The sequence below is a fragment of the Colius striatus genome, chromosome 3 (assembly GCF_028858725.1).
Source record: "Colius striatus isolate bColStr4 chromosome 3, bColStr4.1.hap1, whole genome shotgun sequence".
Taxonomy (NCBI): Eukaryota; Metazoa; Chordata; class Aves; order Coliiformes; family Coliidae; genus Colius; species Colius striatus.
The window spans coordinates 37,577,319-37,601,939 of record NC_084761.1 but is presented as its reverse complement, the minus strand read 5'-3'; the positions used below and the strand labels follow the sequence as shown (position 1 = coordinate 37,601,939).

The 24,621-nt window shown below is 44.4% G+C and overlaps 1 protein-coding gene across 1 annotated transcript; it reads left to right on the top strand.

Annotated features, from left to right (window-relative positions):
• The first annotated feature begins 20,075 nt into the window (after positions 1–20,075).
• On the top strand, positions 20,076–24,330 carry SPP1 (secreted phosphoprotein 1). Its single transcript, XM_010202192.2, has 7 exons — positions 20,076–20,176; positions 21,201–21,267; positions 21,372–21,422; positions 22,377–22,481; positions 22,633–22,677; positions 22,938–23,186; positions 23,598–24,330. The coding sequence occupies exons 2-7, from the start codon at positions 21,214–21,216 to the stop codon at positions 23,985–23,987; spliced, it is 894 nt and encodes a 297-aa protein (XP_010200494.1). The 5' UTR covers positions 20,076–20,176; positions 21,201–21,213; the 3' UTR covers positions 23,988–24,330.
• The last annotated feature ends 291 nt before the right edge of the window (positions 24,331–24,621 follow it).

Sequence of the window (24,621 nt, the reverse complement as noted above, 5' to 3'; positions counted from 1 at the left end):
GACAAACATAACATCTTGCACCTGGGAAAACATAATCCAGGAGTGCAGCACGGGCTGGGATCTACCCGGCTGAGGAGCAGCTCTGTGGAAAGGGACGTGGGGGTCCTTGGTGGACAAGCGGCTCCACATGACAGTGGGCTGCTGCCACAAAGAAAGCCAACAGGATGCTGAGCTGCCTCAGCAAGGACATCACCAGCAGAGATGAAGAAGTGATTATCCCACCCTCCTGAGTGCTTGTCAGGAATACTATTTCCAGTTTTGATCCCCACTACACAAAACAGATGTGGACAGGCTGGAAAGGGTCCAGAGAAGAGTCACAAAGATGATCCAAGGACCAGGACGCCTGCTGTGTGAGAAAGGGCTGAGAACTGTGTTTGTTCAGCCTTGAGAAAAGAAGGCTTAGGGGAGACCATATCACCATGTTCCAGTAGTTAAAGGGTGGCTACAAAGAAGGTGCAGATTCTGTTTTTACAAGAAATCATATGGAATGGTGAGGGGTAATGGGTACAAGTTACTCCTGGGAAGATTCCTGATGGACACAAGAGGAAAAGTTTTCCCAGTGACAATCACTAGCCATTGGAATAATCTTCCCAGGGAAGTGGTGAATTCCCCAACACAGGACACTTTTAAGATTCAGCTGACAGGTGATGAGTCATCTTTTCTAGACTATGTTTGTGCCAAGAAAGATTGGATAAGATGATCCTTGAGGTCCCTTCCAACCTGGTAGTCTCTGATATTTCTGTCATCTGCCTTACCCCACTCACAGAGTTAATGTCACTAGCTGCAACATGATGCATTGACATTCCTGAAGGCATAATTCCTGACCTCTGTCGGAGCTATAGAGCATAATTTTGGAATATTTATTAAATATGTAAATGGATTTTTAGCTGAAGGCTCATGAAAGCCAAAGATTTAGCAATGCAAGGCAGCACTGCAAAAAGCATCTTGCTCAACTGAAACTAAAGAAGGGGTTGAATCTATATGTCTGGAAAATGAGACTCAACTGAAAAGGGGATGCTTATGTTCAGGCAGGATCAGTCATGTAGCACACCAGTTTTTGAGTCTTTATTTCCTATTAGAGGAGCTGAATGTATATGATGGAAGCAAAGTGCTGATCACTGCTTTATCCTGAGTGAAGTATGGCAGAGGAGGGCAACTGGAGACACTCGGGAGGGCTGGCAGGAGATAGCACATCCCCAAGAGCCTGTGCTTTTAGAAAAGAGGTGATCCTGCAGCCCAGGGTTTTGCTGGCCTATGGCACAGGAGCAGGATGGGGATTGCTGCTATGTGTGAAAAACACCTTGGCAGAAATTGGATTAAAAAGGGGCTGCTGGCAGTGTACTTGAGTGGAGTCCTGCTGACAGTCCTGCTCTACATGCCAGCAATAGCAGGGTTACCTTGAGGTATGCTATGGAAATTCAGAGACCTATGCCAGCACCAAGATTTGTACCACAAACAGCGGTTAAGTTCACACTATACGTTTTTTATGCAGATGACATCAAGCTGTGAGGCAGAGCTTGGAAGTTGGTACCTGAAGGATAAGATACAATTAAATGATCAGGCTAATGAAAGCAGAGTTGATGCAGGAGTATAGATGCTGGTAGACCTGCCCCAGCAGGGACCGTTGCCACAGACTTGGGCAGAAAACTGTGCAGTTGCTGATGGAAACAGAGTGACTTGGGCTGTGCTTTTTCCCTCTGCTTCAGCTCTGCCTCTGACAAACCAGCTCTGCCTTTTGGAGTGGATTCCTCTTTTGTATTTGGCTTTCCCCCTGCTTTTTCCAGCTCAACTTCCTCATCTAGTTGTGCTTGAAGCCTTCTGACTTGTCTTCTCCATTTGCATTTTTTTCCCTTAGACCTTTTTCCACTCTCATTTCTCCAGCCTTGCCTTTTCCACTATGCATTCCCACCCCAGTGTTTCCCACCCCTGCTCTGCCCTCTGTCAGTGCTCACCTCCTCTGCCCTGTCCTGAGTAAACTGATGCTGGCTTCTTGCTCCAACTGTCTAAAATCCCCAGTCAAACAGAGGTCAATGAATTCCTTAATGAAATTCCTAAGATATCAGTTTTGTGGATTGGTCTCTTGCTTATTCAGTGCATCCGATTCTTCTACGCTTCCAGACTTTTTTAAATGGGCCAAAAGAGGAGTGAAAGGAAGATGCTGTGGGGAAGGCTGTGGGGGACACTCGAGAGACCCAGCACTGCCATAGCCTGCCAGACCACCTCAGAGCCTCTTTTGCTGCATGGAAAACTTTGCCTCTATTCTTGTTTATTATTAACGTGTCTGAACCAGGATCATTAATGGAAATGAATGGTTCTTGCTGTGAAATGGTCACCTGTAAAAAATGTAAATAACTGTCATACTGGTGATGAGCAAAGTCAGATGTTGAAGACCTGTAGATCATTTGCATGGATCCTGTCTCCATTTAGCTGTAGGAGGCTTGTGCTGCAGGTAAGGAGGGAGCTCTCAGGCTGAGTTTCCTTGGATGGGCTCCCTTGTGTTTCAGGGACAGCTCCCATGCATGAAGCATAAGCTGTTACAAATGTAACTCTCTAACAGGCAGAGATGTGGTTTGCTGGGCAAGGACCAGAGAACAGCTGCTGCTCTCAGCAGTTCCCAGCAATGAGTAAATAAGCCATCCTGGGGGAAAAAAAAAAAAAAAAAAAAGTGTCAGGAAACTCTGCCTTTGTCCTGAGGAAAGTGATCTCTGTTCCCCTTGGGTGTCCTCTTTCCTGTCGCCAGCCATGGCTGTGGTGGGTACCTAATGTAACATGCTGACATACTACAGCTAGTGACATGCTGTGATATATGATGCCTAATATATTCTGGCCCTCTCCCAGCTCCCTGCTCGGCAGGATGTCTGCTCCCTGTTACCACCCTGCACAGCCTCTCTCTGTAAGCCATGGATGATTTCCCGCCCGCCCCCCCCCATGTTGTCCTGTGTGTCCTACAAAATGGGCTTTTGTGGAGATACGCTCGATGGAGGTAGTTAATTTTTAGCTTCCTGTTCACAGAGCTATAAGATTTTAACAGGGACCGTGTTAGATCAGAGCTGTTTTGGTATACTAGTGCTGTCTGACTCTGGGCCACTTAAAACAAAAGACCAGACCCCAGAAAAGAGCAGAGCATCACTACAGTCACTGGAAAAACAAAAGCAGGCTTTTTCTCCAAGGGGGTCGAAAATTGCCTAAGCCTGAGGTTTCAGAGCTAGAGAAATCTATTCCAAGTTGACAAGTGGAGGCATTTGTTGTAATGGGGGATGTGTTTCTCCACGCAGGAATGTGAGGAGAACTGAGGAATGTCTGTGTCATCCAGCAGAGTTTTGCAGCGAGGGAGAAGCTTTCATCTTCTCTGCCACAGCCCATGGCCATTGTACCTGCTTCTTGGGCACAGATGCCCCTGGGACTGAGGTCTGTGGCCAAGTAGTGTCCTGGGATGTGCTGTCTGGGCATGCTGCTCTGGCACACGTAAGGGGAGAGGAAGGTCGTAGCTGGGATTGGCAGCAGCAAGCTATGCACCACACTTCACTGCTGAAAGTCGTGCTTGTTTAAATGCAGACTGAGAGTTCATGACTAACTAGAAAATGAGATTAAGTTAACAAGGTATGCATTAGGACAGCAGTGAGATTACATCTCTGGGTTTAACTGCCATCAGAGACAAAGTGACTAGTACACACTTTCATGTCAGGGCAATATCCAGGACACTGTAAAGGGGAAAGCAAGGGCCCCTCTTCCCAGTGATATTGAGCTCAGGGGGCAGAGCTGTGCAGTGCTCTGGCACAGACTTTATCTGTCCAGGCTGTTTTCAAAACAGCTAGTCTGCTTCTTGGGGTCTGCAGAAGATTTCCAATAGCCATGAGGATTATAGAAAAGGTTTTAAATGCTCAGAGATGTAGGAGGTGCAGGGGCACAGATTCAAGAGGAGATAAAGCCTCAAGGCTGTAAACGACTCAGTGGGGAGACAGCTCCTTCTGTGTGCAGGTCACAATCTAAGCAAGTACTAGAGCAGCTACTTTGATGTGCTTTTCCAGAAGAAATAGCTTGAGGTGTGTGGGGGTGCAGGACAGAGATTTTACTTGTTTTCTTTCTCTTTGATATTCCACTGTCAATTACCAATCTCTTGGTGTGACTTGAACCAGAAGGGGAGCAGTGATGTGTGTTTCTCACTCTTTCTGTGTGTATGATCTGTATTTCCAGAGCCTGCCACAGGCTCCAACTCACAGCAAGGACTGGTTGGCCAGTCAGCATGCCAGGCACAAGGGGAAGGTTTTGCTCAAGGTATATGGTATGGCATGATCTTTTTACCTCCTCTTCTTGCAGAAATAATAAAGAAGTTATTAGTTTGCAGTGTAGGTAGTGAAGTGCTGGTATAATTCAAATCAGTTAATATATAAGTACCTACTAATAACTGTTCATGTTTTCCTAACACTGTTGGATATTCAGTGCTCGTATGATAGACTTTTCCTTGAGGTTTTCTTCCCTTGTAATGGTGTGCTGTCATTAAAGACACCAAGGAAGGCAAAGCTTGACCTAGAGAGATGTTCTGTGGCTGGTGTGAGCATCTTCCTGAGGGTAAAGCACTGCTTAGCCTGGAGCCTGCTCTCATTAGGGTGAGCAACAGAGAGCTTTAATTGCCTTTACTGCAGGAATAAGACAAACAAAACATTATTCATAAGCCACCAGCCTGGCACTGTAGGTCTACTGGAAAATCCCAGTTTAAAAGGTTTACATGTTAATGGAACAGACTGTCACACTTCTGGAGATGCTCAGAATCTATTTGTATACTGAATGCAAAACAATACAAAGGGTCAGTGTGAACCTCAGCTTCCCCTGACAGTCACATTGTTTCTCCAAAGCCCACAGGTGTGCCAGGTGTTGGCTCTGAGAGATGTGTCCCTGCCATGGGCTTCAAGCAAGCAGAGCTTGTGGAGGAAGGTCGCAAGCCTGCAGAGCTCCTAGTGTGCTGTGCATGAGGCACAACTGCCAAACATTGGCTTAAACCACTACCTACCCGCCCCCCCCCGCCCCCCAATGAGTTGCCTGGCTCCATGATTTGCCTGACATTTTTTTTTCTGTGCCTTTCCCTGCTTGTTTTTCATGGAATCACAGAATCTTAAGGGTTAAAAGGAAGCTCAAAAGATCACCTAGTCCAACCCCTCTGCCAGAGCAGGGCCACCTAGAGTAGGTCACACAGGAACTCATCCAGGTGGGTTTTGAATGTCCACAGAAGGAGACTCGACAACTCATCTGGGCAGCCCATTTCAGTGCTCCATCACCCTCACAGTGAAGAAATTATTCCTTGTATTTCTTTGGAACCTCTTGTGTTCCAGCTTATACCCATTGTCCCTTGTCCTATCATTGGACATCATTGAGAAGAGCCTGACACCCATCCTTTATGTATTTGTAAACATTAATGAGGTCACTCCTCAGTCTCCTCCAAGCTAAAGAGCCCCAGCTCCCTCAGGCTTTCATCATAAAGGAGAGGCTTCACTCTGTTCATAATCTCATCCTTTAAACCTTTGACTCTCTTGTCCTTTAAACGCCTGGAGACAGGACCCGGGATAACTTGTTCCATCATCTTTCCACGGATGGAGGTGAGGCTGACCAGTCTGTAGTTACCCAGCTCCTCCTTCTTGCCCTTTTTGAAGACTGGAGTGACATTTGCTCTCCTCCAGTCCTCAGGCACCTCTCCTGTTTTCCACAACTTACTGAACATAATGGAGAGTGGTCTAGCAACGACTTCCACCAGCTCCTTCAGCACCCGCAGTTGCATCCCATTGGGGCCCATGGATTTATGTACATCCAGATTGCTCAACTGATCCTTAACCCAGTCCTCATCAACCAAACAAAATTCCTCCTTTAACCTGACTTCCTCTGGAGTCTGGGGCTCCCAAGGAGAGTCTCCAGCAGCATAGCCAAAGGCAAAGAAGGCATTCAGTAACTCTGTCTTCTCTGTATCCTCTGTCACTAGGGCACCTGCCTCATTCAATAGTGGGCCTACATTGCCTCTAGTGTTAGTTTTATCTGCAACGTTTTTGAATAAGCCCTTTTTGTTGTCCTTGACCTCCCTTGCAAGGCACAACTCAAACAAGACTTTTGCTTTCCTAGTTGCCTCCCTACATTCTCTGACGCCAGTCTTATATTCATCCCAGATGGCCACCCCTTCCTTCCATGATCTGTAGACTCTCTTCTTCCCCTTGAGTTTGATCAACAATTCCCTATTTAACCATGTTGGTCTCCTGGCTCCCTTTCTTGTTTTCTAACCCACTGGATGCTCTAATCCTGAGCCTGGAAAAAGTGATCTTTGAACAGAGACCAATCATCTTGGGCTCCTTTATCCTCTAATACCCTGTCCCATGGGATTCCCCTACCAATTACCTGAAAAGGCCAAAGTTGGCCCTGTTAAAGTCCAGGGTTATGATCCTGCTTGGTGTTCTGTTCCTACCACACAAGATCCTGAACTCCACCATGTCGTGGTCACTGCAGCTAAGGCTGCCCTCAATCTTCACTGCTTCAAACAGACCCTGCTTGCTCTTGAGTACAAGATCCAGTAGTGCTCCTCTCCTAGTCGGCACATCCACCATATGCATCAAGAAGTTATCATCAATGCACTGAAGGAACCTCCTGGACTGTAAGTGGCTAGCTGTGTAGGTCTTCCAGCAGATGTCTGGCTAGTTAAAATCCCCCATGAGAACCAGCATCTGTGATTTTGAGGCTGCTCCCAGCTGCCTGTAGAAGGCCTCATCAACTTCCCAATCCTGATTAAGTGGCCTGTAATAGACACCCACGTTAACAGTGTCACACATGCTAGCCTGCCCCTTAATTCTAAACCACAAACTCTCAACTTGCCCCTCATCCTCACCTGGACAGAATTCAGTACATTACAGTTGCTCTCTCACATAAAGAGCAACTCTATCACCTTGCTCTGTTGGCCTATCTTTCCTAATAAGGACATAGCCATCCATGACCACATTCCAGTCATGTGAGCTGTACCACCATGTCTCTGCAATAGCCATCAGATCATAACCCCTTGCCATGGACTTCCAACTCCTGTTTACTCCCCATGCTGTGTGCACTGGTGTACAGGCATTTCAAGAAGGAAGCCAATCATGTAGGATTCACCTCCAGCACTGGCTTGCCACTCTTAGGTTCAACTCTAGCACGCCTGGTTTTATGCCCTTCCCCCTTCACAATTAGTTGGAAGTCCTTTCTGTGAGCCTCACTAACTCATTTGCAAGGATCCTTCTCCCCTTTTGAGACAGTTGAACTCTACCTGTCACCAGACCTGGCACCATGAAAATTCCACAATGGTCAAAAACCCCAAAGCTGTGTTGGTGGCACCAGCCCCTGAGCCACCCGTTAATCAGTTGTGCTTTCCTTGTTTGTTCAGTATTCCTTCCTGCCATGAGAGGGAGGAGAACACTACTTGTGCTCCTGAGCGATCTAGCATTCTCCCCAGTGCCCTGGAGTCCTTTTTAATAGCTTTTGAATGTCTCTCCATAACCTCATCACTACCAACCTGCATTACCAACAGCAGGTAGCAGTCAGTTGGCCGCACCAGACCGGGGAGGTTCCTGGACACATCTCTAATCGGAGCCCCAGGGAGGCAGCAGACCTCTCTGTGGGATGGGTCTGGTCAACATATGGGGCCTTTTCCTTCACTGCTTGTGATTGTGACACTGTGGCAATCACCGTGTCAGATAAATGACAAATCCATGCTGTACTCAGCGCCCTCACCCTCCTCAGACCTGCTTGGCCAGGCAAGGACCACCTGGGCCACTGTGGCCCTGGGTGTTACAGGTGCATCCTCTGCTGTCAGCACCTTGCTTGAGTCACTACAAAGCTCAGCAGGACCTCAAAGCCTTGACAAGTAGTGAGGCTGGTTTAGGATTTGGTGCCTTGTGCATATGGCTAAGAAAGGAAATGACTTACGTGCTTGTGACTGGATTTTCCTTGCAGGTTTGTGCTGGTAGGCAAGAATGAAATGTGCCTGATGCTTGAGGCTGCACACAGCTCACTGATACTTGCCCAGCAGTAGCTGGCCAGAACTGGGGTGAGCAGAAGGGTAACTGCTCATGCCCTGATAGTGTTTCAGAAGGGTAGCAGTGTCTATTGGCTGCAGAGAGAAACAGTCTCAGCATCTCTGTTCTTGACATCTGCTCCTGACACAAGGATAGACCTGTCACAGGCTCCACAAACAGAGCTAGAAGAGTAATACAGTACCAAATGCTTGCTGGAACTATCAGGTCTCTGAGCAAACCCTTGCTGAGCCATAGCCACCAGTTGTTGAGAGAGAGTATGTCGCCAGGCCAAATGGGTCAAAACATTGTAAAACACATGTGAGGGGACACCTTTCAGGTTCCTAGCTTTCAGAGGGAATTTGATTCAAGAAGCTCTTCAGAGTTTGTCCAGTGGCCTTTGTGCAATTACCTGGAAATCAAAATATTTAGTCTTCTTTCCATCTTCCCTTCTTTCTCCTCTGTTGCTCTTCTTGTCTTGGAAAATGTGATTTGGATCTTGGCAAACACTATGGGTTTGTTAAGGATGGGGATATCTTCTGAGAGATATTTACATATCTTCTAACATCTAGAAAATTAATTTTAAAAAACAAATGCTATGTGCATATACCACTTCTGCTTAGTTATATGCACTCCTACAGCACTCTAGCACATGGATTGCTGTTGAGGGAAGCACTCCTCAATGTCCCTAGGTCACTTTGCCACCTCCCTGGACAGTGTAGTGCTGCTGCTGCTGATGGCTCAGCACATTTCCCGACAAGATGTGCAAGTCTGCCCAGAGCCCTTTGGTCCTGACAGCACAGAGGGATGGCCAGACAGGCTTTGCAAAGAGAGAGGAGAGGGTCATAGCAATGTTCTCTGGTGCTCAAGTGTCAGCAGAAAAGCAGCTGTTAGGAAAATGGGTATTGCTCCCCTGTAGTCCCTGCCAGACCATTTTACCTGAGCTACCTACAATGCAAAGAGTTTGCTGTGCAATGTTGTTGTCCAGTGATTTATTCAGCCATGCTGCTTGCAGTCTCTTTTCTTATGGATGAAGGCCAGAGTATTCAGTGGTAAATTCCTACAGTGACGTAGTAACAGCTGCATTTTATCTTTATTTTATTTTATTTTTTTTAAGGTATGTTGTCTCAGAAAGATGTATAGTAATGACTGTTGACCCCAGATTCAAACATGTTCAGTAAGTGCATTACACCTACTTACACCAGTGAGGTTTTCCACTGGCAGAATGTCATGTTTTCATTTTTGTTTAATGATTGACCTTGTTTGGAGAGCAGGGGAAAGTAAACCATTTGTAATTTCAGCCCTCGGTTTCCATCTTGGATTATACGGTTTTCCTGTGGAGACACATAGCAGGGAATTACCCATCTGGGTAAAATGACCTCCAGCCAGGAGGTGCCTTACCACTGCTTTCCTGGGCCACATCATGCTGCACTTTGCTACTCTCAACAGCTCCTGAGACTCAGCTGTTTACACGTTTTAAATGCTTTGCCACCTCAAGAGCAATTGCAAATACACAGTGAGACATGAAAATGATCTTGCATTGGTCAAGTTCTTCCACAATTAGAAAATGCTTTTGCAAAGGAAAATTTTACTAATTTCTTTCACTTTGAAGAAATGTCCCATATTTTCATGTGAGCTGTATATGATAAAGCATATGTATCCGATTTGTCAGTACTGTGTGTTTCTATGTAAATTTTAATATTACTTGAGATCAGAACAGGATTTGTCATATCAAACAGGATTACAAAGCATGTGCATGTTGTGGCATATGTTCACTCTTTGGAAAACTGCATTTATAGATTGGGGAAAACAAGTTGCTTTCGGTGGGCTAACCAACATTACAGGTTATGACAGCCCTTCCCAGACCAGTGGCTTAAACAGGAAGGGAGAGAGACTGGGCTGCCTTCAGTTTGACAAACCAAACTTGTATTTTGATGCACAAACCATAGCCCAAAATAACCCCACTCTGATGCTCCAGTTTATATTTGCAATTGTACTTTGTAACAGGAAGAAAACTATGTTAATTACATTTCACAGAAGTACTTCTCTTGTGCTTTCCTAGAACATTCTGTGAGGAGATTACTGTGTAGACAAAAAAAAACCCAAATAAACCAATAGCTGGTTTTGCCAGAGAGTCTAATTTCTGTCTTGGTGCACATTAGAGTAGGGCTTACTCTTGATGAAGATATTTCCTGAACAGCAACAAATGAAGAACCTGCACAAAAGAAGCTGCTCCTGCTGGGCATGGCCCCTGCATGATGACAATGTATAGTAGGGTTGGCAGCACCAACATGGCAGATGCTAACCCTACCAGACCCTTACTGAGAGGGAGCATGTACAGGGGTGAGATCCTGCTGAGGTGGGCACTTAGCACAGAGTGCTTGGGTTACACCATGTTTAGCAACCTGAAAAGCTGCAACGTTGCCTCCTATGTACAGAGATAGTGAAGAGGTGTTAGGCAGGAGGGATCCTCCACTTGCGGATTATCCCTCACACTTCTATTTTGATTTCTCTGACAAAAACTTGGGGTGTAATAAAAAGACAATGGTCACCTGGGAGTTTGCATTGCATTGAGAGAGAGATGAAGAGATCCTGTCACTGGCCCCATCCAGAACTAATTTTTAGGGGTTTTAATACCTATATGCTTCTAATCTCCTTTTCATCAGTGGCTCAGCTGCTTTGACCATCTTACTGTCTTCCAGAGCTGATCGCTGGGAGGAGAGATCTTACTTCCAGAAAGCCAATTGGGCAAATTGTTATTGCATCAAGTCTTACAGTTGCCTCTTTTTTTAAATTGAATACTGTGTTCAGTTTTGGGTCCCTCACTACAGGAGCAACATTGAGGTGCTGGAGTGTGTCCAGTGATGGGCAACAAAGCTGGTGAAGGGTTTGGCGAACAAGTCTGATGAGGAGTGGCTGTGGGAGCCAGGGATGTTCAGGTCTGGAAAAGAGGAGGCTGAGAGGAGAGATAATCACTCTCTAAAACTACCTGAAAGGAAGTTTTAGTGAGACGAGAGTCAGTCTCTTCTCTCCAGTAACAGGACAAGAGGAAACAGGCTGAAGTCACACCAGGGGAGGTTTAGATTGGAGATTAGGAAGTACTTTTTTCCTGAGAGAGTTGTTAGACACTGGCACAGGCTGCCCAGGGAGGTGGTGGAGTCTCCATCCCTGGAGATATTTAAAAGATGCATAGCTGAGGTGCTGAGGGACACGGTTTAGTGATGGGCTTGGCTGTGTTACATTAGTGGTTGAACTCTATAGTCTTGAAAGTCTTTTCCAACCAAAAGGATTCTATGATTCTATGAAAATATATTTAATAGTCTTTACCCAATAACTGTGTGATCAGTAAAAGAAAAATTGTGTCCATACAATAGCTTTTCAAGATCAGAACCATGATGAATATTACATTTGCTGAAAATTATTTAACTGACATGCTGTAACATCAGCATGGGGAGGGCAGGTATGGTAGACATGAAGTTAAATGAAAGATTACTTCAAAAAATCTTTCTCTGGTAGTTTGCAATTCTTATCATTTTGGTACTACTGAGTTTTCAGTTACTGGAAAATCAACATTATTCCTATTATCTTAATACCCTGGACAAGCTAGCAAACATGCCTTGTAACTTGCCTGTAAAAGCAGCAGTATTATATCCCAGCAATGACACTCATGGCACTGGCCAAAAAAAAAAAAAGCCATGGTGAGTGTTCCCTGGACAGCCCACCACCTCTTGCCTTCACTCTGAGACTCAATCCTGCATGCCCTCTTGTAGGCATCTGTGTCAAATGGGACTGCCACAGTGTTACTGCCACTGATTTCTCCCATGATAATAGCCACCTAGCAAAGAGGTGAGATGAATGAATCAACTGAACTGAAAGACTGGAAGGTATACCTAAAAATGCCCATTGAGTCAGCCTGTTTCTTTGCCTGAGGCAGAGGCAAAGGAGAAGTCCATGGCCATGAATATTTGTTCAAATTAAGCCCTCATCTTTCCATCTTTACTCAAGCCTGAAACAGGGGGCTCTGACTAGTCTTGCTGGGACTTGGCTGTTTTCCAGTGCTCTCTTTTACTGTTTATTTTTGAAGTTTTATATTACTTCCATGTGACTCCAGGATTTCATTTGGCCCAAAAAGCGGAATTTAAAAAATTAACTACATGTGCGTACATATGTTAGTATATATGTGCATCTGTGTGTGTGTGTGTGTGTACTGCTTTGGCTGAGCCAAAGTGAAGCAGTACTGCAGGAAGCATGCTTTGGTCAGACTTTCAGTCTGGGATGTAATTATGCCCCTAGTTTTCAATCAGTCAAATTCCAGCCACTTTATGTATAGAGGAAAACACTGGGGTGTCTCACCGGGTACAAGTGCCACAGTGTACTTTCTTCAGGGCCCAGGCATGACAATAAATGCTTTTCAGCAGCCTGCTGAGGGCACAGAGTTATCTGTTGACAACCTGCCTCCTCAGATCTGTGATTTCCAGTCTGGTTCACCCCTATGTCTCTATGCTGTTGCTGCCCTGCTGCCTGAGGTGAAACCAACACAGCTCCAACAAGCAGTTGTGCATCTTCATTTTGTCTAATCATTGCTTGGATGAGATTTAGTCTGTGTTTCAACATCAGTTATTTTAGGTATAGCAGACCAAGTTTCTCCATACAGAACAGATGTTGCTTCCCAAAATGGCTTGTCATCCTCTGTGTTCACATTTTCCATGGGTGAGGATAAGTCATTTGACTTCTTTCTGATAAACAAGACTCATAGCAGCTCTGGCTTCTCATTTATTGACTGGTAATGTTCTTCCTTGATGCAAAATGCCCTGATGCTGCATATGCTCCTCAAGAGCTGTTTGCCCTGTCAGCTGCCCTTTCTTATTGTTTGCTTCAGAGCCTGCTGATTAACCCAGTGTCTTAGGCTTTCCTTTCCTCTAGTTAATGTATAGGTGCAGTTTGCTTCCTGCTGTGTATCCATATGCCAACCACAGTTTGCCATTTATTCTGCCAAATTTATAGCTACATGCTAAATCGATAATCTGTCTAGGTAACCACTATGAATTATGTGCAAAATGTTATTTCCTGAATCTGGATGTGATTATCTTTCTACTGTGTATTTCCAAAAAAGCACCTCCCTTTTGAAGACAGCTGGTAAGCAAGGAAGGAGAGCAGGGCTTGCCAAAAGTGTTTGTGCTGCTGTACTCCCATATCTAGCAGGCTTTGCGTCCTCCTAGCTAGCCAAGCTCAGGGTGCCTTTGTGCAATTCCCTTGTATTGCAGGCTGCTGGGCTCATGGTTCTCAGCACTGGGCAGGCTCAAGGACTGCCTGGTCCAGGAGGTGATAAATGTGGGCAGTAAAGACACCTGCCTCACATACAAGAGCTGCCAGTTCAGCACACAGCAGATAGGTGCTTTCCAAAGAGAAATACTTTTGCGTTCCAGTCCAGCTAAAAGGGAGTCTGGGAAGGAAATGAAAACTGACTGAACAAGAGAGGAGTGGGTGGTGGAGTGGAGGGGAAGATATCTTTCTAAGGAAAAGAAACCCTTTTACTTTTTCCCAGACAATTGTTTTACCCATCATTTAATCTATTCAGCACAAAAGTTTATCTTATTAACTAAAAAAAAATATAATTAAGAAAATTAACAACTCCTTTGACATGCTGACAGTAATACCTATCAGGTATGACTTACTGCTTCCCCTTCCCTATCCCTAAAAACCCAATTTATTAAAATTGAAAGGACTAATACAATTTTAACATGCAAAACATGTGGACAAATTACTGTGTCTGTGTGATGTTCACCATTGGCATTTTGTTTGCTTGTTATGCAAGAGAAGGCTACCACAATACCAATTACCCATCTCCCTTAGGAGATGTCCCAGCTTTCAAAGCCAGAATAAAAATGATCCATTGCTGCAGTGAAAACAGGTTCCTGCAGAGCTAGCTCCTGCCTAGATGTGCTTCAAGAGAAAATAGCCTCAGCACCTTCAAGCTTGAGCAAACTGTGAAGAATCTCTCCGTGGCTCAGTCGAGACAGCAGAGGCCTTGACCTCAGCCCACTGGTTTTTTGTTCCCCCACAAAATCAAATCAGCTTCTCAGCCAAACAACTTCCTCCCCAAACGCAGTCGCGAACTCTTTAATTTTCCTTCATCAGGCCCACAGATGGGTTTTTCCTCCCACTTTTGGGCAGGGGCTCCACACCCCGGCTAATGGTACCTGGGAGATGTTTGCTTTCACACTGACTCAGTTCTGCATCCGACCCAGCTCAGACCACAGCAACCCTAGATTAGGAGTTAAGAAAACTGCTCACAACAAAACCTGAAGCCATGTGAAATCCAAAGGGTTTCTAGTGTATAGCACAGCCTGGGTCTGAGGTCAGCTTTACTGACAGGGTAGCAACATACTACTCAAGTAGCTACTCAAAGTAGCAGCCCTGCACTGCTTGTACAGGACATGTTTCACCTTCCCCAGACCTTCTGATAATAGAAAAGTCAGGGCAGGCTGTAGAAAAGATGCCTTGTGTACAGATAACCACAGATATGCAGGCTGCAATCCTGCATTGCATAATGCCTGGCACCTCTCCAAATTATCTGTTTTGTGCTTGACCCCTTCAAGGAGGCACTCAGAAAGTTTGTCTCTGAGATTGGTAGCAACCTTTTTTTGACTCTGCTCCTCATGCTGTGAGCCTTGTGGCCTTGTGTGGTTATGTGTGGAAACACAACATGAGCTAAACATGGTATATCTGGAATGCAAAATCAAGGCTGCTGTGTGATAAGGGCACAGGTAGGACTTTCCCTCTGCCATGCAGTACAGGGTTGCAGTGCTCATCTCAGTTATGCACAGAAGCAGTGTGTGGGTGACCACAAAGGAGAAAATGGTGCATCATCTTCCCTGTACACCTATTCTGTCTGTTCTGTTCCTTGCAGCAAAGGGGTGGCTCTTTGTGCTTTGCCAGTGGAGCTTAGGGAGGATGCAAGCAAAGGGGCGCTGGGTGCACAGGAGCATTCCTGTGGAGCTCTGACAAAAGTCTCTGCACTAGGTGGAACAGGCCTCTTGTGACTTTCCAACAGTTTCACAATGTAGAGCAAAAAGATGCTGTTCTTTCCATATCCATTCTGCATATTCAGACATTTCCATTAGTGTTCCTTCTCACTCAGAAGAGAAAATTTTGCAATGGAGTAGGAAACAGAGAACTGAGACAGCAGGGGAGAGAGAGGGAAACAGCTTGTCACAAAATTTTTGCAACAATCGTCCAAAAAACAACCTTCTGTGAAACTATTTCACATTCCCCTTGGTATTCAGTGAGCAAACTGATGGTTATTTTCCTATGAGCACACAGAGGATTTAAGCATACACACCTTGTATTCATTCCTTCATCCTGGAACATTATCTCTGCAGTAGTGTTCAGGCTTCAGAGCTTAATTGAGGAGAGTGAGCGCAGCTTCTATTGAGATACTGAAAGTCTCATCCTCCTGTTCTCAAACAATTACTTTTTGAGTGTCACATATATCACAGAATGGCACGGTCTTGAAAACATGATGTAGACCATGGTTGTTCACTGGTTGTGTTTGCTTCTAATAGTAGTTCAGACTGTGACTATATTTATTAAATTTTCCAAACACAAATATTCTTTGTGAATTCAGAGCTGAAACGCAGCCATGAAACCAGCACTGGAATATCTGGTGTTTTTATCTTCAGGCTATGATAACTATGATAACCTGAAAAGAATGTAATGTTTCTGTGCTGGTTTAATTTCTGCTGCTCCATGAACTTCAGTATTAAAATATATGAATTTCAGCAGGGAAAGGGATATGGAAAATTCTTTTTTATCTATCTGGCTGTAAAAATCAAGGAAGAAAATGTTAGTAGGGCTCTATTTTAGGAGTCTGCAAGACAGCTGGACTGTATTTATGCTGTAGTATGAGCAGCCACTCAGCTCTGTGAAAGTTAGGATCTGACTAAGGCTGGTCAGCCTCCAGGATTTGTGGGCCACAACTGTATGGCAGTTTCTCAAATATTTATTTTTCTCTTCAGGATCTAAAGCTGTTCTTAAAAAGGCATTTGAAAATGTAAACAGGTAGCAACTAACCTCAGAAGTCAGGGACAAGTGAGTGGGCCTGCTATGCAGATGGAGATAAGGATGGACTATTTGTTAAACACCGTCGAATTCTAATATGCTGGCTGCTTATGGTGGGTTTTTCCCCAGAAAGCCTCTATCCTGGTTAAGTATCCTGGTTAATCACCTGATGCAGCTCTAGGTCAGTGCTGTGCCTAGTTCTGCAACCTCCCTACAAGTGGCTAGGACTAACTGGGACAGTAGGATACCATAACCCCCTTTATTGCCTGAATGAGGGTTAAATATTGCTCATCTTGCCCAACTAGTCATCTGAGCCCCACTGCAGAGCTAGAGTTTCTTGGGACCTTTTACTTGATACCACTCTTAATGCTGCTGAAGAAATTAACCCAGTCTTAGTCTTTGTCACCTAGAAGATGCTGCTTTCATCTCCTCCAAGACCTGTTTTTTAGTGAGCAAACTAAAGATAAACAAGAGCCAGCTCTCCTGAAAGACTAGGCATTCCAGGTTGATGCAGCCAGTCTGAAATTTACCTCCAGACTGCCTGCATCAGAGATATCACCAGCCATCACGTTAACAGCTCAGCTCATGATCTGAGGTATTTGTTGGAGGTTGCACAGAGAAGCACTGATAGATCTTGATGACACAAAGTAGCAGCCTAACCACATGTTCCTAATGTAGCCCAAGATGGAAGAAATTGGATAGAACCGAGGGAGGTTCTTCTCCCCCTCTACTCTGCCCTGGTGAGGCCTCATCTGTGTCCAGTTCTGGGCTCCTCAGCTAAAGAGGGACAGGGAACTGCTGGAGAGAGTCCAGTGCAGGGCCACCAAGATGATCAGGGGACTGGAACATCTTTCATATGAGTGGGGCTGTTTAGTCTGGAGAAGAGGAGATTGAGGGGTGATCTTATTAACATTTATAAATATCTAAAAGGTGAGTGTCAGGAGGTTGGAACATCCCTCTTTTTTTCCTGTAGCTAGTAACAGGACAAGGGGTAATGGGATGAAGCTGGAACACAAAAAGTTCCACTTAAACACTTAACCGTTCTATGATTCTATGAAATTGTGGTCAAAAGCTTTGTCTGACACAATATCCAAGTGGGAAATGTCACTTACATGCGACAAATTACAGCCTGTCACAGTCATGTTCCACACAAATCTGACAGCTCTTGAAAGCTGAAATCATGTAGCCTCCTACTCGTGCAAATTCAAACAGGTTACTTCTGCTGTGCTGCTGGCAGCCAAGTGCTCTCTCCAGAATTAGGCGTTTTAATGTAGGAAGTGAAAAAGGTGAAAGTTCTCCCCTTTCTGCCCTGCTTGTTCCTTATCTTTCAGAGGACAGAGGACGAGAAGTACTACCTCCTACCAAGGCAAAGGATTTCTCCGCTAGACAAAATGATTTACAGGATGAATAACCACATAATGACAAGCATGAGACAAGTGCTAAATTTACTTCAGCTCTGTACTGGCTGATCTTGCATAAAATGAAGCTATTGAGTAACAACTGCCACTCCATGTCTTGCTTCTGGATTCCTGCAAAACATCACTGTTTTTCCTTAGTTCTTACAAAATCAACTGTATAGCTTTGGCAACTGTACTCGGAAATGCTGCCATCTCCCATCTGTTTGCCAGAAACAACTTCCTGGGGAGGCACATAGCTGGGAGACAAATATTATGGATATTCACAAAATATTTGCCTTAAAAAGCCACAGCAATAACTGACCTGAACAGGAAGGTCTTTAACAGACTGCAGGAAGACTATGCCTCTAATGGCTCTGGGCCTCTTCATTGACATGACTGATAACTGTGGCCAAACTTAATGGCACAGGTTGTTTACAAGTCCTGGTATAACATATATTTTTCTGAAAGTCTGATAGACAGCAATATATGTCATTATGTAGATTGCAAGATTCTTGTTTTGGCCTGACAACAGTTCTAGGGGACATTTCATTACAATGCTTTTCAGTTCCGTGTCTCTTAATAAATGGTTGGTAGAGAAAGTAGGTTTTTACAAGTTCAAAATTTGATCCAGTGTGTGGACAAGTGAACAGGACCCAGCACACTCAATTCCACATTCAGTGGCATGAGCCACTGAGCTTCTCTCTGTCTCAATTTCTTGATCTGTCAGATGGAAGTAGTTTTTTCTTACCGGTCAGAGCAACTGCAAGTTTCACTGTTCATCTGTATTGGTGTTTGGGATCAAAGGTACTCAGCTACCTAAAGGCCTAGTTTGGGGTTCCCTGAGTCACCAAGAGAGGCCTTTTGAAGCGGTCCTAGTTACTAAGCAGTAGTAATGTATCATCATCTGATTGTATTAGCTACTCAGAAACTTCTAAATAGCTTCCAGTTACAGGTGGAGTCTTGCGTCTGCATTCAAGGGTTTCAGTACACTGTCTGATTTTCAGACGCACTGAGCTGCAGGTATGATGGGAGATGCTACAAGCCAAATCTGCCCAAGACGTCACTGCTAAAATACCAGTTAATGAAGAATTTTTTTGCTTGAAAAGTCTTTCCTGAGTTAGTAAGCACAGTCACATAGCCTCAAAACTAAAAGCTAGGATAGTCCTCATTCACATGGATGCATGCATGGGTTTATGGACGTGCACAACTATAAATGATAGGCTAGCTTGTTGTCTAATTCTCCTCCTACAATATTAGAATATTAAGCAGACCAAGTTAAACTGATCAGCTGTCGCTGATCTCAGTTCAAAAATATAATTAGATAGGTCTGTGTGATGATGTGATGGGCAGTTGCTGGGATAACTTGTTTATATTTCTCATGGTGTTTCTAAACATGCCACAATAATGTTGGTAAGCACAGGATAATTGGTAACATGGGCTGGAACAACAAGGTGTCTCTTTGTTGCTGCTTGATTGAGGGAACATCAAACGTTAGCTGGGTATCAGGATGAGGAGACATAATGGCTTTGAAGCAATTAAAAATATTCTGCCTTTTAAAAGGGCTCTTTGGAATGTTTTCCTCTGTTTGAATGACACCTCATTGTCATTTTAAAGAAACACCAAATGGAAGAGCGCCTGAGGGTCTTATAGTACATAACTGATGAGGCAGAATCTATCCAAAGCTATGGCCATGCAAGAGAGGTGCTGCCAGAACAGATCTGGCACCCATCAGCAGGGCTAATGCAGTACTCCTCCATAGCAGACAGAATTTCATTCCATGATGTCCTTTGCTTCCCAATGCTAGGCTTGGCACTCATCATACTGGACCTATAGCTGCTATTTGGGTTTTTTTGTTTTTCTTTTTTTAAAATCTTAAATAATATCTAGCATCTAGTCCCTGAAAAAGATTCTGGAGCAGGTTTGGTGCAACAGACAGCTGTAGCAGGTGGCTGAGAGTGAATGAAACTAGAAAGGAACCTGAAGGGATAGAAATTAATAGATATTATACAAGATAAAGGTATCTTGTATACCTTTGCAAACAAATTTCTGCATGCAGAATGCTACTGACACACACAAAATGCTATTTTTCAACTGAGGTCAGAACAAAAAAGCAAAAGGTCACATTCTGCACCCCATCTTTGTGATTCCCATTGCAACATACATACTCTGAGAGAAAATCTATAACTTTGTGGGAGCATTAATATAATTTTTGGGAGTTTTATAGTCAGATCTTTCTTCCTGTACACATTACAGATTCCTATCCCCTATAGAACAGGACATGCAAGGTTTCTGGGAAACTGGGCTCTGCCTTTTCACAAAAGGACAGAAGTGCCCTGAAGTCCTCCTACACGATACCAAATGCTGTGCACTGAACAGACCTGCTGGTTAATGATCTTGCCCATAAGTAATGTTTTAACCATAGAGTAGCTTTTGTTTGCTTGAAAAGCCACAAAGCCAAAGAGGAAGTGTAGGAGAATGTGGGCAGGACGGTGGCCAGGAGCCTCATGACTTCATCTTTTTCCACCACATGGGGATTGGTGGCCATGCCTGGGACAGGGTTTAAATTCCCCAAGGTCCGAGATGTCAGGCAGTCGGGGGGACAAGAGGAGAAAGCCAGAGCTGCTGGGAGCCAACTGGCTGGAGTTGCTGCTGGGATCACTAAGAACACTCCTGTTGAAACTGACTCCTCCAGCACAAGAAAAGGTAATATTTTGCTTTTTTACCTCACATGTGACATTCTGTCTGCAGCTTTAGTCAAGGAAAAGTTGGGTAGGAAATCTTTGAAAACTGCTTCCTTGGACAGGAATGTTTGATGTTTCTCTGTGGAAAATGGTTGGCTTTTATAGGAGCAAGGTTGCTTTAGCAATACAAGGTACTATACATAATCACGATTTTAAACCTTTGTGCTGATAGATGACAGGAGAGGTTACTGAAAAACCTGTCACTGAATCAACTGCTGGAAAATCAAAGCTGGTAGTGTCCCTGTTTCTCCTGGCAGGCTTGTAGTTTCTACTGCACACTACCGAATGGATGGGACACGCACTCTTCTCTGTGTAACTCTTAAAATTGCAATACCAGTTACAGAGTGTCCTGTCTCAGGGCCAGCCTTACTAATGTATTTCATATGTGCCCTGAGTAGGCTTTCTTTCCTGCTGTAATTTACTAAAGTTTTAAAGGTCTCGTGTTCATCAATAAATCAGTTTCATTTCTCAGGGAAATTCCTTATCCTGGGAATTGGCTTGTCAGTACCAAAATCTACTGTAGCTCATCACTCTCCTAATTTCAGCAGGAAATTTAAAGTAATTGGGAAAAGAATACAAACTGATTTTGTCTTGCCTTGTCTCTTCTGGCAAAATGACGTTAAACAAACAAAGATAAACCAAAGCTGATCTTTATAGCACTTTGGTTTTCACAAAGCTTTCCTTTGCCAGTGCAAGTCAATAGATGATTGCTTGCCTTCTCAGTGTGGCTACTCTCACCAGTGCTCAGCACTTCCCAGCACCCAGCTTTAAAATTCTTGTTGCTTTTGAGTGGCTAAGTCATTACAAAACCAGCTGTGTGTGGCGTGGTGACAGAAGACAGAGTAAAAACATTGGGATGAGCAGGTTGAATCCTTAGCAGAGATCTGGTCTTGGCATGGTGAAACACACTGGGGGGGGAGTGGAAAGCCTCTGGCATTTTTGTGGTATTTTATATTGCCAACTCATTGTTCTAAAATATATTCTAGGTAAAATATCACAATGAAGGTGGCAGTTCTATGTCTATGCCTTATTGGCATCACCGCTGCATGGCCAGTGAGTAAATCACAAATGCATATCAGCAATCACTTGCATATTTTCTTTGCATATTGGCAAGAAAATAATACTGACAATTTTTTTTTCTCTTTTCTCCCTTCAAGGTGAGTAAATTCAACCAGCATGCCATTTCTGCCAGCTCTGAAGAAAAATATGTAAGCAGCTTTTGTTTTTCTATTCATTTTCTTTAATAAATCATTTTAAATTTTTTTTGTCCAATATACTTTGTCTGGTATTTCCCTTAAGATTGTAGCTGCTTTTTGAACATATCCTTACCTGGCTTTATGAGCCAGTTTCTCAGGTAGTCAAAGCAGAGAGCCACTGACATCAGTAGACTTTTGCCATGTTAGGCATCATGGTTGTGGATTTTGTTAGTTGTATCTCTGGACCGGCACTTGAAACTCCTTAATGAAAAACATGTAAACTGTCAGTTAAAAACAGAAAGGGACTCTAGTCCTCTTCTCTACATGCTACAGCATGGTATAACTACTATAACCCATATTCCTTGGTGTGGATTGGATGACAATATATGTAATGCAATTTGTTGTCTTCCATTTTTTGAAGAGCATAATAAGAGATTATTCCAATTCCCATGATTTCCTGGAGTGGTGTTAGTGAACTGTGTTAATCTTGTAGATAACTTTGAGTTATAATCCATCACCAGCCCCTACTCATGTAAAATCAGTATGTTGCTCTATTAGCTACTACATTTAGTTTGCAGTCTTCATGATGTCAGAGATAAAAGGATTCTTCGGAAAAGGACATAAGAATTAGTGGAAACAATGGTGGTTAGCTGTAACTCCAAATTTCACAGAATAAAAACCAGCTGGAGGAAGTGATCTGAACTTGCCCAGGCTCTGCTAGTGGGAGACGCGCATCTTTTGTATTATATTGTTTCGGGAATAATGTTTGTCTAGGATCACTCCTTGTTCTGAGTCCTCTTCCTACTGCAATGAATTGCTGAGGACAGATTCTGCACAAAAGGAATATGCATTGCAGATGCCATGTCTGCCTGAAAACAGAGGTCGTGATGCAGGTAGCTTTGCCTGCTCTTGTATGCTCCTTTGTGGATTTAACACTCCCCCCTCTTCTTTTTTTCCCTCTTGAAGGATCCCAGGGGCCACGACTCACACAGATATCAGCATCACCATGCAAATTCTCAGTCTTGGGAGAGTATGAAGCACCCACAGAATGACCTGGCATCACCTCGGCAGGTACGGGCAACTAATTGGAAGAGAATGCAGAGCATCCTTCAATGCCAATATTTGCAAGTTAGGATTAAGTGCTTAAACAATAATCAACACACAAATCATCTCCACCGTATTTGCCTTTGTGTGTTAATAGTGTGTTTTATGTTGTTTCCAGACTCTTTACTCTTCAGAAGAAAGCGTAGATGTCCCAGCGCAACCAGTAAGTGCTTTGAACAGCAAAATGTCAGTTGAATAGGCAGGGCAGCCAGTGTGTAGCAGCATTCGTTTTCTTTAATCAAAGGTGAGTTTTGTGGTGTCTCCCTAAATAAAACAAAGATTCAGGCAGAGTGAGAAGAACTCAGAGCAATTTGTGAGCATAGCTCCTCAATGGTGTATAAGCCCTGGGTGAGCAAGACAAACGCTAGTCTGCACATCTCACATATATGTTCATTTGCCTGATGCATAATACATGTTTTCCAGAACTTTCCTGATGTATCAAGCAAGAGCCATGAAGATGCGGATGATGACGACGATAATGACTCCAATGACACGGATGAATCTGATGAGGTTGTTACAGGTTTTCCCACGGACATTCCAGTAACCGTTCCCTTCCCTCCTTTCCCTTTCACCTGGGGAGACCAAGCTGGCAGAGGTGACAGTGTGGCCTACAGGGTGAGGGCAAAAGCCACAGTGGTGAAGTCCAGCAAACTCCGCAAAGCTGCAAAAAAGGTAAATGTTGCTGAGTAGTGGTAGCCATTTTTTTGGAAAAGGGTACTGAACTTGAAAATGGCCACATTATTTTATGAGAGTCAGTTTTGAAAAGAATGGGCGAGGAGAAAGTATTTCCTTTCTCTGGGTACCTCAAATCTGGGGATGTTGATGACTATTGATGTACCAAGGCAGGAGTGTAGCCTGTTGCTGCAAGCTATGCACTATCATGATGTACTTGTACACATGAAATCAGAGGCCAGAACCAAAATTGAGTTTCTCAAGTTGAAAGGTTCATGTAACTCTATAAAAAGACCAGCAGCTCCAGTCAGAGATGTCTCATACAGGCTTTGAGTGTCTTAGCAGCCTATGCAGCTTGCTTTGGTGCAGTACAGCAGCACCTCTTGTTTCTTGTTTTGCCCTCTATCACAGCTCATTGCGTATGATGCCACTGAGGAGGATGTGAGTGCCCTGGATGCAGACAGCCAGCAAGCAGGAAGCCAGGAGGGTCCTGCAGCCCTCCGCTCCCTGGGGAAGCATGGCATCAGCGGGGAATGGGCTGACAAGAGCCATCAGCAGGACAGTAACAAGCAGGACAGCAAGCAGCGTGACCAGAGCATGGAAAACGACAGCCAGCAGAAATTTGATAGCCATGAGGTGGAAGGAAATTATAGCAAGGATAGCCAACAGAGCATGGAAAGCAGGGAAAGCCAGGTCCTTGTTTCAGCTGAGATTCCTGATGATAACAGCAATCAAACAGTGGAGAGCACTGAGGACGCTCAAGATCGTCCCAGCATCGAAAATAATGAAGTCACCCTTTAAAGGGAGACAAAATGCAGTTATTTCCCTTCTTTTTCAATTCCTACCTACAGGGATGGGGGAGTAGCTTCAATTTCGGGTAACTGCTTGTAAATGTAGAGCGTGTGGTGCCTTTTCAGGTTTGGGATAGCTTCTTTACCCGGTGGCCTCCCCTCAGCTGCCAGTAGTGCCAGCCCTCTACATGGCACATGGTGTCAGCCTCAGGGGCTGCAGCTGGCAGAGGTGCAGGGATGCAAGGTAAATGCTGTCAGATGCACCATGTGAGTGTTGCCTCTCCGGCCTGCTGCTTGCTGTGCTGCCAGCCTGTACTTTGCTGTACTGGATCTCAATAAAAACACAAACCCTGTACCTGGAAATTGTGCTACTGTTTGTTGGGCTGGGGTGTGGGGAAGCATTCAGGGTGTATGACGAGCTTTAATTCCTTTTCTTCTTTAAAGTATGTGAAAAAGCTGTTCCTCCACAATGTATGAAGTGGGCAAAATTCCCCTCACGGGGCTTCCTTCTTCCTTTACTGAGAGTGAGCAGCGAGCTGGCCTGAAATACCCGCCCCGGCCTCTGCACCCCTACTGCCCAGGGCTTCCCAGCTCACGGCTCCTCTCAGGCCTTCAGACCATGACGGGGGTGAGAAAGGCGGCGC

Coding starts and splice junctions, on each gene's coding strand:
- SPP1 (XM_010202192.2), top strand. CDS start 21,214: ATGAAGGTGGCAGTTCTATGTCTATGCCTTATTGGCATCACCGCTGCA. Junction 21,268..21,371: donor GCATCACCGCTGCATGGCCA/GTGAGTAAATCA, acceptor TCTCCCTTCAAG/GTGAGTAAATTCAACCAGCA. Junction 21,423..22,376: donor CCAGCTCTGAAGAAAAATAT/GTAAGCAGCTTT, acceptor TCCCTCTTGAAG/GATCCCAGGGGCCACGACTC.